Source organism: Ipomoea nil, unplaced genomic scaffold (genome assembly GCF_001879475.1).
Source record: "Ipomoea nil cultivar Tokyo-kokei standard unplaced genomic scaffold, Asagao_1.1 scaffold0688, whole genome shotgun sequence".
NCBI lineage: Eukaryota > Viridiplantae > Streptophyta > Magnoliopsida > Solanales > Convolvulaceae > Ipomoea > Ipomoea nil.
This window is the reverse complement of record NW_017617116.1, coordinates 2,994,475-3,011,783: the sequence shown is the minus strand read 5'-3', so window position 1 is coordinate 3,011,783 and position 17,309 is coordinate 2,994,475. Positions and strand designations below refer to the sequence as shown.

The 17,309-nt window shown below is 34.6% G+C and overlaps 2 protein-coding genes across 3 annotated transcripts; both read left to right on the top strand.

Moving 5' to 3' along the window:
• The first annotated feature begins 623 nt into the window (after positions 1-623).
• Positions 624-3,639, top strand: LOC109175826 (RNA-binding protein 8A-like). The gene is made up of 4 exons (XM_019325186.1): positions 624-1,007; positions 2,164-2,300; positions 2,604-2,746; positions 3,387-3,639. Exons 1-4 carry the CDS (start codon positions 749-751, stop codon positions 3,430-3,432), a joined length of 585 nt encoding a protein of 194 aa, XP_019180731.1. The 5' UTR covers positions 624-748; the 3' UTR covers positions 3,433-3,639.
• A 3,622-nt stretch (positions 3,640-7,261) lies between these two features.
• Positions 7,262-17,098, top strand: LOC109175823. Of its 2 annotated transcripts, XR_002053317.1 has the most exons (14): positions 7,262-7,686; positions 8,120-8,711; positions 10,396-10,709; positions 10,790-10,882; positions 10,979-11,069; positions 13,086-13,179; positions 13,957-14,054; positions 14,246-14,315; positions 14,809-14,903; positions 15,117-15,233; positions 15,389-15,465; positions 16,076-16,120; positions 16,203-16,796; positions 16,841-17,098. XR_002053317.1 is itself a non-coding variant. In XM_019325183.1 (13 exons), the coding sequence occupies exons 2-13, from the start codon at positions 8,385-8,387 to the stop codon at positions 16,723-16,725; spliced, it is 1,944 nt and encodes a 647-aa protein (XP_019180728.1). In that variant the 5' UTR covers positions 7,262-7,686; positions 8,120-8,384; the 3' UTR covers positions 16,726-17,098. The 2 variants fall into 2 exon arrangements, 1 of the variants encoding a protein (XP_019180728.1); XM_019325183.1 differs by having other exon boundaries at positions 16,203-17,098.
• Positions 17,099-17,309: the final 211 nt, after the last annotated feature.

Below are 17,309 nucleotides of genomic sequence, written 5' to 3'. Positions count from 1 at the left end.
GTTGAGTCGTTAAGTCACTGTGATTTATCATCTCTACAAATTACGTTTAGTCGCCCGAGCAATCGTTATGCTTGGAACCGTGTCCACCTTGCAAGGTGGACACGGTTTTATGTTCATAATTACTGAATTATATCTTCATAATTATAAAGCTATATATTAATAATTTTTGAACTTCATATTCATAATTATTGAACTATATATTCACAATTACAGAACTCTATGTTCATAATTACTGAATTATATGTTCATAATTATAAAGCTATATATTACTAATGATTACAGAACTACATGTTAATAATTATGTTCACAACTCTATGTTCATAATTATAAAACAATATGTTCATAATTTTAAACTATATATTTATAACTATTAACAATTTTGAAACCGTGTCCACATTGCAAGATGGACATGGTTCCACGGCATAATTTGCCTCGTTCGAGTATGAGGGCCTCAAGGACAAAAGATTTCGCATTTTGTGGGGCATTTTCATTATCCAATTCCCAAACACACCCTACACACCCTACATTCCAGTTTCCGGGTTTCCAAGGGAAATAACCCGACCCGGACAATAAATTGACCCAAATCCCAAACCCTTCCTTTCTTCTTGTATGAGTGTGCCCAGCTACAAAATCCTCTTTTTTCGCTGTTTCACCGAATACAAATTGGCCTACTGGTCTCCCTCCCTCCCTCCAACTCTCCCACCTTCAAAAAGCCTAGTCAAAGAAGGGTAGAACGCAGAACTCAGCAATGGCGAACGCGGCGGAGGTGGAGGCGGTGGACTTCGAGCCGGAGGAGGACGATCTGATGGACGAGGATGTCGACGCCTCCTCATCCCCTAGGGCTCCAATTCCGAGGATCAAATCCGCTATCGGCGACTCTTCCTCCGCTCCCAAGAAGACTAAGGGCCGCGGCTTCCGCGAAGACGCTGCCGAGGCTGACCGGAATGCTCGTATGTCTGCTCGCTTCGACTCTCTGGACTCTGACGGTGGCCCCGGTCCTGAACGATGTCAGTTCCTCCCCTTCTCTAGCTCTCTCTAATTTTGCAATTGTACGACTGAGAATTACTTCGTTAGGGTTTTAGATACAGTAATTGGTTGGAGATTTCGTTGAACATTTCTATCTTCTTAACTAAGTAGTTCGAAGAGTGTTAACTAATAACGAGAAAAAAAAAATACTGCTAGTTTCGTTTGTAAGGGTGGTATTTGGTTGTTTAGGTACAGATCTATTTTTTAGCTGAGTATTCGGGCAAATGTGAGTTTTCATCTTTATGACTTTAGTACAGAATTTGAGAATTTGCTATTATGATAAGGGAGGCAACTGAAAAGGTATTAAATAGAAGAGAGAGACTTTTGAATGGATCCACGTAGTGTACGACAAATGCATTGCATCTGTAGAGATGTCCATGCTTTAAACCTGTTATGATAGCTTAACTATACTGTGAATTTTGGTAAGTCTTCTTTCAATCTTTTGTACTCTGAAAAAGGAGTGATGCCATTTGTTTTCTCAAGTAGAAAGCCTTGAGGCAGTTGTTTCTAAAAATGGAGATAGATGTTTATTCACCAATTGCTATATGGAGCTTGAGCATGAGATAGGTTCTATGTAGAAGTGAGATTTGCTTTGGAAGAAATGTCAAATAATTGATGATCATAAACATGTGGGTTCTCTTTCTGAAAGATTTAACTAAAAATGGGATCAAGTGTTCAAGTTTGAACCTTTGAAATAAAACTGAGATAGTTCTGATCATGATTACTCTCAAATTACCAACAAATAAAATAAAATTAATTTCAGCATGGAAAATGATTTAAAAAGAAGAGAGAAACTGAAGTGGAAAGAAAGAAAAATATGCTGGCAGAGTGGTAGGGTGACAAAGAAGATCAGAGGGAAGAGGAGACTATCATAGGATAAGAAAAAAATTTAGATGGAAGAGAGAGAGAGAAAGAAGACTAGGTTATCTAGCTTGTTTATGATCACCCTAAGTAAAGTTATAATAATGCGATTATGTGTAGTTCACTAGTTCCTCTTTGATTGTTTCAGGATTATACCTTTACTCTTATCTTTTTCAACATGTTAGTTTATTGTAGACTGAGTGCTTCAGGTGTTTGGATTTGATAACATTTATAAAGATTTAAAATCATAGATCTAATGGTGATAGATTTGTGCAGCCATTGAAGGATGGATTGTTTTGGTAACTGGAGTTCATGAAGAGGCTCAAGAAGATGATATCCATAACTCTTTTGGTGAGTTTGGAGATATTAAGAACTTGCATCTGAATCTAGATCGCCGCACTGGGTTTGTCAAGGTGAGTAGTGGCATCATAGACTCCATAATGAATATTGTGAACTCCCAAACAATGTCAGTCATTCCTGATTTGTTGCTTAGATTCCAGTAATCTGACTACAACATAGCGTTGTTCATGGCTGGTGCCAATACTGCCAAAGAATTGTACATAAAATGCTAATAATTACACGGTTGACTTTTCTTCTTTTAATGGTTATTGTTTTATGGATCAACTTTGTATTTTTATTTGTTTACTTTTTTTCATTTGGCTGTCTTGTTGCTTCTGTTGTGTTATTGAATAACTTTCCAATGTTTTTTTCTGTAGGGTTATGCTCTGGTTGAATATGAGAACTTTGAAGAAGCACAGAAAGCTATAAATGAGATGGATGGAACTGAACTGCTCACTCAAATCATTCATGTTGATTGGGCATTTAGCAAAGGTTCATTCAAGAGGAGGAATGCAAGGAGGTATCATACAAAATGCTTTGTAATTTGGATATAATTTGCATGTGGGAAGATCTTTTTCTGTTTTAAAATCCTAATGTGTGATGAATAGTGCTATTAAATTTTTTAGCAAATCTGTAAAATAAATTCAAGAAAAAGATGCATGAGCCTAGCAATGACACTGATTTTATCTGCTTTATTGCCCCTTTGATCTTTGGTCATAGTTTCCACTATCAGTAAACAGCCACATAGGTTTATCATTTATATGGAACACAACTGATTTTCTATTATTTTGATTTTATGGAGTATAATGTAATTATGTTTTTATAAATGTGGTTATTTATTAAAAGAATGGGTATAATAGTCAAAGACCACTTGGAGGTGGGGGGCAGGGGGCACATCTCAAATTGAGCGTTTGGCATATGTGACAAAACTTGGGGCTAAATTGGTTTTTCTTTGTTAGGTCAAATTTAAATACCCTTTGCTTTGTAATAGCCATTGGTCAGTGGGAAATGGCATTCAAGCCCTTTGTCTGCAATTACACTACAGTAGAAATAGTGGACAATTATAATCCTTTCTCTGACTCTTGAAAATCTTCTTTATTCACCCCCAGAATGAAAGTGGCAAATACTTCTTCTAATTGAACATTTTCATGTCTATGCAGATCACCTCGAGGTCATCGTTCAAGAAGTCCAAGGAGGAGATACTAGTTGTGTGAAATGTTTCAAGTAATTGTGGCTAATATTATCGGATTTAGAAACTTGATTTTCGAGGAATGCTGGCTGGTTTAGTGGTGTTGTTATATGTGTATGATGATTACTACACAGAATTTCTTCGGTTCTCCCTTTGGGTTTCCATGACTTGCTATTTGAGACTAGTGGTGCTGTTAATGATGGGCTTCCCTTGTATTGTTCTGATTTTTCTTTTTTATCTTTTTGGACAATGATTCCTGTAATGCTAAGTAAATACTCCATAGACCTGCCCAAGAAAAGATGGCAGTCTGGCAAGCCATTTTCTCCGAACCAAATGGAATATTTCTAAGAATGTTGTCATGTTGATTAAATGGAGAGGATTAAATACATTAGGAATCAGAAGAAAATTGTTAAATCCCCCATTGATGATCTTTTCGGGTTCCTTTCTCCTTTTTGATTTTTTTTTTTTTTTTTTGAAAACGATCACAACCAAACTTTCATTCAGTAACAAACAACAAGAAGATTTTTACACAGCATGCATCGCAAGGCCCCATAGGACCCTGCCTCTCTAGTCTCTAGAGACTAGAGCCATTGTGAGTGGCGTCAGATTCTAGTTTTCATCTAGTCTCTAGAGACTAGAGCCATTGTGAGTGGCGTCAAATTCTAGTTTTTATGTGTATACAAGGGATTCAATCCATGCCTTACAACATCATTGAGTCTTTTTCTTGTTCATATCTTTTGTCTACAAAAGGTAAAATTTCCTCGCGTCCAAGGCTTCACACCCCAGCCCGACAAAATAGTATAGTAGTAAATTACGGTGACTCCGCAGCCCATCACATTGGCGTAACTCTCACAGTGTGATTATATATATAACTTATAAGGCTCAATCTACCGTTCAGGAACTAATTGAATGCAGACTTCTTTTTCATATCTCTAATCTATGTCATTGCAACATAATATGAATGTAAAGTTTGAATAAACTCTGATATTAGTTAAAATTACAACTAGTTATATTAAACTAATGTGGGTCAATTCCTATATATGAAAGGGTTCATACTTAATTGGTATGAGGGTATTTACTTATGTGTTCTCTAAACAAATATTCCTAAGGTAGCAATTTTAAATTTTCATATAAAATAAGATAATTTTCTTAGTTTTCTAGAGAATTAAAACATTTGAGAAAAAAAAAACCAAAAAAATGCATTTACCAAGATTACATTTACGTACAATAATTTGAAAATGGAAAACAATTTTCCAATTCGTAAGGAATCAATGATATTGTGAAATCTGTTCTCGGAGTAAATCTAGCTAAAAAAAGAATATTTATGAATATGATATCAATAGAAGATATATTAATTGTGTGATAAAGGTGTTTACAAATGAGTAAAAGTTTTACAATCAACAAATTTTTTGCCTCCTTCACTAATTAATACCTATCGTTTGTCGAACTATTACTTAGTTGAATTTACAAAATCAATTTACAAGATTCCATATGAAATTTTGCCTTTACTAGATTCTCATTCTATGTTTGATTTGCGGACAAAAATAAGTCTACTAATATTAGGGTGTGTTTGATTCATGGGTTTAGGTATTAGGAAATAGAATCAAAATAAGTCTACTAATATTAGGGTGTGTTTGATTCATGGGTTTAGGTATCAAGAAATAGAAATAGAATATTTTTTTTGAAAGTTACAAGCTCTATTAGATTGTAGTATCTGTTTGTATACTTTCTCAACCTACTGAAACACAAAGAATCAATAACGCCTCCATTGAGGCTTGAACTCATAATCTTCCAATTAGAAGTCCAACCCAGATACCATTAGACCACATAGTCCTAGTATGGCCTATGGGATTTGATTACCTCTTAATTAGAAAACTCATTCCCTAATAAAATAAGAGTTTTATTCTATTATTCCCTTCCTAATTGGTAATTTGATTTTTAAGTTTGGATTAGTGCTTTTAGCTGTTTTTAAAATTTATTTTTGGTTCATATTAGTGCTTTTGATGTCTTTATATTAGAATAAATTTTCATGATTTTTATTCTTGTATTTTTAAAATCTTTATTCCCATTATATATAGGATCATACATAACCAAATAGCAATATTGATAATTATTTCAATTCCGCCTTACTATCAAACATGTAAAATATTTTCACCAAAATTTATTATCATTATCAAGTATTTGATTTTTGATTTTGATTTTCATGTACGAACCAAAACATGGATGTAACAAATTTAGAAAAAAATTAGTTTAAATATATGGATTCTCGGTATCCATTGATCTACCCAAATCCTTACCCTTTTGCACCTTAGTCTTATCTTAATGACATTTTGTACATTCACCGAATTCACGCCCCTCAATGAGAAAGATAGTCATTAACCAATCCAAGAAAGCTACAATCACAATTAATTTCAACCTTAGGAAAAATACAATATTTATAGTAAGTGTACACACCATCAGATAATACATTTAACTTTTCAAAATTAGTTTCTTCTGCAACAAAATCTTTTGTATCTTCTAATATTTAATTCCAAAATATTTACTTATTAAGCCACTTTGTCAAATCAACACTCATAAATTCCAACCTTCCATTATGAAACATTAATTAACCTTTCCAAAGCTATATCTTCAAATAATTGCATAAATTTAGTATCTCTAATACGTTTTTGGAAACTACTTTGACCACAAGTTTTTCAAAAAAATATGCGAACTAAATTAATATCATTTACGTTACCAATTATTATTAGGAGTACACATTATAGGAAACTATAGTAACACTAATATCACTTACAATATAACTTTTTCAATACACGTTTATTACATGTGATCACACTAATATCACTTATAATATAACCTTTTGAATACACGTTTATTACATATAATCGCTGATTTTATAAGGTTAAATTCTTTATATGATATCTTTTATATATATATATATATATATATATATATATATATATATATATATATATATATATATATATATATATATATTTTTTTTTTTTTTTTTTTTTTTTGGTTCCTGTAAGAACATGTCTTCTTGTGCGGTCAGTGTAGCATACATCATTAGGTATGCATAAATGCACCATACAGTGTTCGAGAATACACCAGATTGAAATGTCAAAAAATGCATCACCCAAAAAAAAAAATACACCACACATAATGCTGTATTTTCGAACACTGTGTGGTGCATTTATGCATACCTAATGGTGTATACCGCACTGACCACACGGGAAGACCTGTTCTCACAGGAACCTGACCATATATATATATATATATATATATATATATATATATATATATATATATATATATATATATATATATATATATATATATATATATATATATATACACACACACACACACACACACACACACACACACACAAAAGTTAGTGATTTTTTTGTTAACAATTTTTTTTTTAAAAGGATACAAAAATTTATGTGATATCCGTGAGATATGTTGAATCGAGATGAAAATGTAATACTTATATACTAGTCGGAAAATGTAATACTGATTAGGAATAAATCATTTGTTATTTATAAGAAAAAAGTGTAATAAAAAAATATACGAAGTAATATTTTTACATTTTAATTTAAAAATATTATATTTTCTTGATGAGTAACAAATATTTTATTCCTAATTATTATTACATTTTTCAATATAAGTCAGATAAAAATTTGTGAGACGGTTTTACAAAAGAGTCAATTGAGAAGATTGGAGTGGAGTCTAGTTTTGGTAATTGGGGAAGTGTTTAGGACGTCAGAAATGAGAAATATGTGTTGTGAACATAAATGTGTTCACACCTTTTCACGTATTAACTTACGAAAGCTAGTTTAATTTTATCAATATATCTTCTGTATATCTTCTGTATAGTGTAGCATGTCGTATGTGTTGTAACTGGCTGGGCTTGGAGCGAAGCTCTCGTTTCTCGGGGCTTTGACCAGAAGAGAAAGAGAGAGAGAAAGAGAGAGACGGCGGTGCGTCAGCCGCCTAGTCGGTTCGGTTTGGTATTTACAGCCTTACAGACCACGTTAGAGAGAGAGAGAGAGAGAGAGAGAGAGAGAGAGTTGGGCTACTCCTCTCACCGGCGCACCGGACACCGCTACTCAACCCCCAACTCCCAACGCGGACCAGCATTTGGACGCGATCAACAAAGCCTCAATCTGTACATTCATCATATTTATAATCGGCAGCTACTAGAATCCACATAGCAATCTCCTCTTAGATCCAGCTCTTCGTCTTCTTTTCTCCTTCTCTCTATCTTGGTAAACCATTCTCCAATGGAATGCTTAGTGTGTGTGTGTGTGTGCATAATAAGTCGCTCTCTTTTATCTGTATGTGTATGTGGTTGTGTGCTGGTTATTTGGATTTTGAGTTTTTCAAGTGTTCAGCTCAAATTCGAGTAATGATAGTGGAAATTTTTAGCCCCAATCGGGTACTCGATTACACATTTTTTTCTTGATACTTGAATATGATTGTGTTTCTGGGTTGACATATGGTAATAATTGGTTTTGCTCTTTGAGCTGTTTTCTTTTATTTTTTTGTTCTTTTTTTTTTTTTGGGCTCAATCTCTTTGTTCTCTAATTGTTACTATATGTGGCACATTCTTCAGTTTGGGTGGCTATTCATTTGAGCTGATTCTTGAATTTCAATTGTTTGGAGTGAAATTCATCTGTCTTGATGATGGTTTTTTTGCAGTTTGACTTTAATTGACTTGGCTACATCTGCTTAGAGTAGGGAAAGTTTGGTCAAGAACGTAGTCAAGTTCTGGACACAGACTTGAGACTGGTTTACTTGAAATCCAGTTGTTGCGCTGAATTGGTCTTATCATTGACTTCCACAAACAGGGTCTGTTTTGTACTTTGCAGCAGGCAGCTCATTTGGGAACTGTACATATTTTGGTTCTTTTGATTTTTTGATGGAAAGCTTGAGATTGAATTAGGTTAAGCTTAATTACAGCAAGATGGGTGGGCTTTGCTCGAGAAGGGCGACCGCCGAGGGTGCTTCTGCTGGTGGTCTTTCACATGTCAATGGCCACCTTAATTTTGGTGCTGGGGTGGTTTATCAGTCACGAGGATTGCCCACACAAGTGAATGCCAATCCTACACAATCTCGTGCTGTGGAAAGCTTGGATAAGCATCCAAATGATTCACCTTTTTCTTTCCCAGAGATTGATGCTATTTCCCGTGGGGCTGAAATGGATGACATCAATGATGGGATTCCTCGTTTATCTAGAACTCTCTCACAGAAATCTAGATCCACGAGATCCAAACAAGTGGCCATGGCAAAGGTATGCAGTCCCAAATATGTATGGGAAATTTTATTTATTTTTGCATTTTACTCCTCTTATTGTTAATTAATTTATGTTTCTCAAGATAATAGAAATTGTTCAGAGTTGAAAAAATTTATATGAGGGATTAAGTGTGCACATTGTTTTACTGATATTGCCAATTAACTATGCAATTGTTGGACACTATGGGTAATTATACAGTTCTGTTTCTGAAGTGCATATAGGGTTAGAAGAATTCAAGTCCTTCACTTTGACACACACACACACCCATATAGAATTCAATGTAGTGCATTATGGGCAGAAGACTGGATAATTTGGGGAAGACTGTTTTTAGTTCTGTAGTTTTTCTGTCAATGGTAAATTGGTAATGCTATAATCAGTAGATCCATATGACTGAGAATTTATAGGTTCTGACAGGATTTTAACTGCTTTTAAAGTTTTAAGGAATTGGAGAGCTAAGAAAAGATTTTCAATCAGTATTTTATCTCATTTACCAATGCTATGGAGGAAGAACATTAAACAGGCCGTGAAGGAGCTAAATAATATATATACACATATCCTGTGTTTTATTTTTAAATAAATTTTCTACTTTAATAGCAAGATGCAACTATAAGAAATCTCCAATAGAGAAAGAAATATGTAAGCACAAATTTAACCACAAATGTCTTCCAATTTCTTGGGCACATGAAAGAGCTCTTCATTAGTGTAGCTGCTTTATGTTTTCTATATGGAGGTGAAAAATACCATTGTGTTTATATTATTGCAGTTGTACACTGATGATGGGGCATGAAATCATTAAAAAAAAACTGTTTATGCTGTCAGCTAAATTAGTGTAGAAAGTCTATTTATGGTAGTTGTCAATTTGTATTTATTATATTATTACTATTTTCTAAATTAGTGTTCTAATAAATTTTGGCATTTTATTCTCATATCCTAATTTGCTTAGTTTTTTTTTTTTTTAATAAAAAATTCTGATAAGCACTAGGGTATCATTCAAATTCGTAAAGTGTACACCTTGCCAAGTAATGTGACCTTTTGTAGGGAATCTTCTCTAGATGTAACAAATCAGGTACTGTAAGATAACCTATATGTATGCGGAAAGTTACAGGAAATTAAAAAAAAAAAAAAATCATTTCCAGATATCCTTTGCTAAATGGAAGCACAACCATTTCCAGCTTTTAGAATGCTAACAAATCTGCATGTAGAATGCACTTCTGAGACCTTGTGTCATCAACACATGTTCCATCTTCAAAATTTCCAATTCCTGCCCAATCTTTTAAAAGTTTTGATTACATCATTCCTAATGGAGATTGCACTCTAAAAGGAAACCCATAACCAATTTCTTATAAAAGAGGTGTTGTAGAAATTAAAATTGAAGACCCAAACCACCTCCTTCCCTTAAGTGAACATTCCAAGTCTTGGTTAATCATATTACTCTTTTGTTATCTTTCCTTGAAACATTGTTGCATCAGCATAATTTGAAGGATCTGCAATTAATATTCAATACTTAAGTAAGCCTTAATCCCAAACTAGAGTTGTGATTAATGTTTTTAATGTTGCAAGTAATTTTCTGTACCTAATCTAACATAAGAAGTGTATTGATATAATTCTGTGAATGGCATGAAAGGTAGAATCCATTGGAATCAGTTATATGCTTGTTTATATTTTTGTCTGCTCATGACAGGTTTCAGAAGTGAGTTCACTTTTGGGGAGAGCTGGTGGGAAGGCTTATGATGTGTTGGACACACTAGGTAGCAGCATGACAAACTTAAACCTCAGTGGCGGTTTTGCATCCAGCATGGCTACTAAAGGAAATAAAATATCAATTTTGGCGTTTGAAGTTGCGAACACTATTGTCAAGGGTGCAAAACTTATGAACTCCCTTTCAAGTGAGAACATTAAAAACTTGAAGGAGGTTGTGCTACCCTCAGAAGGGGTGCAACGTTTAATATCGAAGGATATGGATGAACTCTTGAGAATTGCTGCAGCAGACAAGAGGTGCCAATAGCAGTAATCAAATAGTAGTAATTATATGCTGCCTAGGTTTTTAATTTATTTAACTTTTGCTAATGTTGCAGAGAAGAATTGAAAATATTTTCTGGAGAGGTGATTCGCTTTGGAAATCGTTGCAAAGATCCTCAGTGGCACAACTTGGACCGTTATTTTGAGAAGTACTTATGACACTCTTGGCTCTAGTTTAACTATACAGCTTCTTGTTAACTGCAAAATATGTTTTATATCGTTTGTTGTGCCTTCTATGGATGCAGGTTGGAATCAGAACTCACACCCAACGCACAACTGAAAGTAGAAGCAGAAGGGGTGATGCAGCAGTTAATGACAATGGTTCAATATACTGCCGTGAGTATTATTTCCTTGATTTCAAGTTCCTTCTACTTTTTGTCCTTTTAAAAGAGCTTGAAGGATAAAACTTGAGCTGTAGAAAAGTGGAATGTAGGATGGTGATTGGCTGAAAAGATAAATGACTATTGAAAAGGGATGCATTGATTGATTGATTTGAAAATGGCATGAATATGGGAGATGTATATTTAGAGTGGTGGGTGCTGAGGGATGCAATTATTATTGCCATTTGAGCAGAGAGTGCTCAAAGCAACTGATAGACTGTAAGGCAGATTTGATGCTAGCAGCAATTTCTGCATTATCTCTAGCAAACTAATGTTTCAAAATCAGAGAAACATGTACTTTGCTTTCTGGGTGGGGTTTTGGGGATGCGTTGTAAGCTGTAATGTATATTGACATTTTTTTTTATTATCCAAATGTCGTACACCAATTGAAGCATATCTGCTTGAAAGTTGTAAGTTTATTCTATGTTTAATATTCTATGGTATTCCTTCTGGTACATAGCAGTAAACTGGCCAATAGGTCCAGCCAGTGTGCAATTGGAATTGAAGAATAGTATCAATTGCAATGATAAATCAATATGAAATGCTATAAATTGCAGAGTATATAGTTATATACCAAAGGAGTACATACGAAATTGACCATTCATGACTAGGTAGATCACCTGAGCTTTTATCAATTATGTAGAAGCATAAAAATTATTAAGTAATGTTAGGTCACTTTTAGAAGCTTAAAGAGTAATAAAGAGAACTCTCATAGTCCAGATGTCCAGGGCTCAATTCCCACTAAATAAGTGATTAAAGGTTGCAGTGCAATGTAGCATAACCACTAGTTATTGTTATTGGCCCTGTTTGGTAAAATGGTTGTTAGCTGATAGCTGTTAGTTATTAGCTGATTGTGTTAATTAGAAGGTATAAATAGGTGATAACATTAGCTGATTGTAGAAAAGTGTTTGGTAAATAAGCTGTTAGCTGATAGCTGTTTGGTATAATTTCTTTTCTCAAAAAGCTAATTGAAAAAGTTGCTTGGAGTAGCTTTTTAAATTTTAGCCTTTTGGAGTTGCAAAAAGCTAATTAACCAAACATTTATATTGATATTTTAACTAAATCAAACAATTAATAATGGTCAAATAAGCCAAAATTGGCCTATAGGCCAATTTTTTACCAAACAGGGCCATTATCATCAGCATGTCACTCAAGATTGTATATTAGATCTAAATTTCAGCACAAGCTGGATGGCTGTGTATTTCTATTTGATGTTAGTTCCAGATTCTTTCTTGTTAACCTTTTGACTCTTTGCCTTCTATTTTGTTTTCTTATGGGTAGTTAGGATTTAGGAAGGTGTGGGGCTCAGGTATATGAAAACTGAAACTCTTTCCAGTCATCTTGTTAATTCCAATTAAGAGATACTACAATATGTGAGTAGTTTTATAATCCAAAGGGTAATATATTGTCAATTCTGCTCCAGTTCACAAAAAGACCCTTACAATATAGAAACAAATAAGCCCATGCAACTCTTATTGATCTTTTTATGGTACAAGGATGTCCAGCAGAAGAGTTGAACAGGAGGAAAAAACACTATACAAGTATGAACATATCGAAAAGAATATAATCCAAATAAAGAGCACTTGGTGTCTTTCCTTGAGTCCAAAAGAAAACAAGAAAAGAGCATGCAGAAAGAAATATGTGAATATTTCCACATATTATTCATGACCTTAAATTGGTGCATATTCTTTCATTCCAAACTAGCCAAAATAAGAACAGGAGCTGGATTCATTCTTTATACTCTTTTCTGTTTAAGATTTCAACCAGCGCTTCAATTTCTTTTGTTTCAATAAATTTTGTGGAAAAGAATTGCTGTAGTTATTGTTTTATGGAAAAGCAATGCTCGTCTCAAAATAGTTGTTTATGCTGACTGCTTGCTCATAGATGGTGTTCTTGTACGATGGTTTTCTTCCAACTAATGAACTTAGTTATTGATTTCAGATCTAATGAAGATATTCATTGTTATTTTTAGGAACTATATCATGAATTGCATGCCTTGGACAGATTTGAGCAGGATTATCGGCGTAAAGCTCAGGAAGATGATAATTCAAGTGCTGCCCAAAGAGGTAATTTATGCAGCTTTTCACTTTACATTAATTGCAATTTTATCTTGTGTTGACTTCCTTGTTGGAAGGGGAAACTGAATTTTCTTTACTATTAACAATAACATTATTATTATTGTTTCATACTACTACTACTATTTTTGTAGGACCAGCTTTATCAAATTTGGATTATAACAATTTCTTCAACCTTGAGTAGTTTTAAACCTTCTGATTAAGTGGCTGTATAGAATTGCATTGAGCTTCCATGTTTTATGGGTTGGAGCAAATTCCTTTTTATCTTTTTCTTTATCTGTAACATTGAGTCAATAAATGGCACCTGTCCGTAGGGGAATATTGCTTCTTACTATTTCATGTACTCTGCTTAATCTTGTGGAATGTGAACTGGAGTAATTTTGTACTCCTTTTTATGTGCAGAAGTGATAATTGCGCAACTTATTTTTTATTTAAATCATTTGTCTGAAACGCTCCGTGCTGGTTGCAGGAGGGAAGAGAGTATTAATTGAATATTTGCTAGGTTCCTCTGATAAAGGCATTTGAATGCTTAATACAGATCAGAATACTCTTTGAATGGTGCCTTTATTTAATTTTTCTCTATGGTCTTGTATGGCTGTTGGTATTCTTATCCATTCTCTTGCTTATTATTGCTTTATTGTCTTCCTTTTGATGATCTGCTGCTTTTCATTTATGTTCTATTGCTATATTCTACTCTATATTTTTCACTATGATTCTTTTCTTATATGTTGCTGACTGCTTTCTGTTCTATTCATTTTCTATGGTTAGGAGATGGCCTTGCAATCTTAAGGGCTGAGTTGAAAAGTCAGAAGAAACATGTAAAAAGTTTGAAAAAGAAGTCTCTTTGGTCAAAAATCTTGGAAGAGGTAGCAAGTCAGTGCTGATTTATGTTCTTTTCTTTAATTATAACTGGTAATTGCACTTTTGCATGCTAAGAACATGGCTTTTTAAAACCATTAATTTGTTTAGTATGTAACCATTCAAAAATGTTTATAATATATAGATGGTTAACCTACTTGCATCTGATGAAAGCTAATTCCTACCCTCTTAATTTAAGGTGATGGAGAAGTTGGTGGATATTGTTCATTTCCTGCATTTGGAGATTCATGCTACCTCTGGCAGTGCTGGTAATGCATTCAGAAACAATAACTTATCGTTCTCTTCTGAAGCTGGCATGCTATTATCTATTCTTTTCACATGAGAGGTGGCAAGGAGCACTTGCTGTTTTACTATCAAATTTTCAAGAGCGCTTGCAACACATATGGGAGGAGCCTTGAGCACTGTCAAGTCAAAACTAGCTTGATGAGAAAACTGTGCCAGGGTGTTAGCTGCTCTATTCTTTCAAAATCCCTTGTTTTTTTAGGGGGGGTGGGGGGGTGGGGGGGTGGTGGTATTATAGGCCTTGAACAATACGCAATAAAAACAAAAATAAAGTTTGCATGAATTCTAGGTATAGCCTGTAGCTTTGTTAATAAGTTTATTTGATGAATACTGCCTGCCCGGTACTTGGATCATGCTTGTCATGTATCATCTCCTATGGAAGTGTTCTATGTGATGGATTGCTGTTTATCTATGAATTTACACTATTCTATCTCTAATGTTTTTGCTGATACCTTGTAGATGGGGGTAAACCAATAAAAAACCACCACCTAAGGTTGGGATCTGCAGGTCTTGCATTGCATTATGCAAATATTATCACTCAGATTGATACACTTGTAAGTATTTAGTTTGTGTTAAGAGTGAATATTTTTCTGAAGATTGAATCTATTACTATTTGACACTCTTAGTTTCCTTTTGTATCATCTCTAACCACTAGCTCTTAGTTTGGGTTAGTTTTAGAAGTTTTTTTGTGTGTGTGTGTGTGTGGTTGAGCTAAATAATTGGAAGAACAAACTTCAAATCAAGTGTTTTAATTTTAATGTCATCAGGTTACTCGATCGGGTTCAGTGCCACCTAATACAAGAGATAATCTTTACCAAGGTCTGCCACCAAACATAAAGTCTGCTTTGCGATTCAAGTTACAGTCATTCCAACTTAAAGAGGAGGTATTTATTTCATCTTTCATACAATCCTGACAAAGTCTATCTTTTGAGGAACAATACTTTTCCTGTTTCATGTGAGTTTTTTGGAAAGCACACATGTTAGTAAAATTATTACTAACTGTGATCACTCTTGGCTCTCATGGATGGTCTTGATGCAGTTGACAGTCTCTCAAATAAAAGCTGAAATGGAGAAAACATTGGAATGGCTTGTACCTATGGCAACCAATACAACCAAGTACAACTTCTCTCTTACACTATATTTCTCATTTCTTATAGTGGCAATTTGTTAATTTCATTGGGTTGTGATTGCATCCATAATATTTATACTTAATCTTCGCCTTAGAGCACGGCAGTAACTGTATGTGTGTGCGCATGTATAGATATTATTATATTTTTCTATACTTAATGAGTTTGTACTAGTTCAATTTGGACTTGATAGGTTGGTTCATATTTCTTAATTTCTTTGGTTAACTATTTGATATTGACCGACAGTTGTAAACGTTCCATTTTGCATTTTGTTATGCTTATTATGATACCATGGCTAAAATTTTTTAAAGATTTGTTTGGGGCTATTTAGAGCCTCTATTTCTCTGTGTGGGGGAGAATTTCGGGATAACCTGGGTTCGATTCCCACAAGTGACGATTTCCTTTGGGCCTCTCGGAGTGAACCGGGTGGACTTGGACCGTTAAACGGACAGAGAAAGACCCGGATCACATTGTGGTTTACATCAAAAAAAAAAAATGGAGAACTTTTGTGCCTCACAAACCTTTTGTTTTGTATAGTTTCATATCTCTTTTTGTGCAAATACTTGTGCTTTCAGTTGATGAAAAAGTTTACATTCCAGGGCACATCACGGCTTTGGATGGGTTGGAGAATGGGCAAATACAGGGTAACCTCATTATATATGTTCACTTATTATTTAAACCAATTGGATTTATTTTTGCTACAACATATGCTTTGTTATATATTAGGCCTGAGATAAATCGGAAATCTGCTGGGCAGACTGATCTACTTCGAATTGAGACACTTTATCACGCAGATAAGGAGAAGACTGAAACCTATATTCTTGAACTTGTGGTGTGGTTACATCATCTTGTTAGTCAGTCAAGATCTTCTCCTAATGGCAGTGCTAGATCTCCTGTAAAATCTCCAATCCGGTCCCCTAATCAGAAGACGATTCAGTTGTCAACCCAGAAGCCAAACTCGCCATCTCCCACATTGACAGTTGAAGACCAAGAGATGCTTCGCGACGTAAGCAAGAGGAAGCTAACGCCAGGAATCAGTAAAAGTCAGGAATTCGATACAGCAAGAACCAGGTTGAGCAAGCAGCACCGCCTGAGCAAGAGCAGCAGCCATTCACCTAGTACAAGCGAGATCAAGAAAGACCCTTTCCCCATCAGGCGACCGTCTTCTGTACCCGTTATAAACTTTGACCTCGACCGAATCAAAGCGATGGACATCATTGACAGAGTGGACACAATTCGCAGCATTTAATTGAACGACGGACAGGGCAGCTTCACTAGCTTCAACAGGCGGGCTTTCGTAAATCATAAGAAACATCATTTGTTTGTTCTCTGCCATCAGATGCCAGATCAACATGAAGTGGAAGATTAGTGATCCTTGCCACCGTTTTGGTGACTGTGATGAGTTAAAACATTAATGTTTCTGCTGTTATATTCCTATTCCGTTAGTTTTTTTCTTCTTTCTTTGGTTGGGATAAAAGGGCGTTGTTAGGTCTTGTTGGGTGAAGAAATCTTACTTTATTTACATGTATAGAATTTTCCCCTTTTTGTAAGCTAGAAGTTAATTTATCTATTACTGTTTTGTTTTGGTCCTCTGTTCATTAATTAATAATTATATTATACAAGGTTTTAGTGTTTTACAATTTGTATTTGTATTTATGTGATAAAACACCATTGGAGATAGTGGGCGACTCCTTTTTTCTCTACACTTTTCTATTTTACACTTGTGGCACTGATACAGTACTCAAGCCAAGATTCTAACTCCACCACAAAAGCTAGCTCATGAGAGCCCTAACTTAAGTACCACTCCATAATCTCTTATGGAGTCGATGTGGG

Coding starts and splice junctions, on each gene's coding strand:
- LOC109175826 (XM_019325186.1), top strand. CDS start 749: ATGGCGAACGCGGCGGAGGTGGAGGCGGTGGACTTCGAGCCGGAGGAG. Junction 1,008..2,163: donor TGGCCCCGGTCCTGAACGAT/GTCAGTTCCTCC, acceptor AGATTTGTGCAG/CCATTGAAGGATGGATTGTT. Junction 2,301..2,603: donor GCCGCACTGGGTTTGTCAAG/GTGAGTAGTGGC, acceptor TTTTTTCTGTAG/GGTTATGCTCTGGTTGAATA.
- LOC109175823 (XM_019325183.1), top strand. CDS start 8,385: ATGGGTGGGCTTTGCTCGAGAAGGGCGACCGCCGAGGGTGCTTCTGCT. Junction 13,180..13,956: donor TTCAAGTGCTGCCCAAAGAG/GTAATTTATGCA, acceptor TTCTATGGTTAG/GAGATGGCCTTGCAATCTTA. Junction 14,316..14,808: donor TGCTACCTCTGGCAGTGCTG/GTAATGCATTCA, acceptor GATACCTTGTAG/ATGGGGGTAAACCAATAAAA.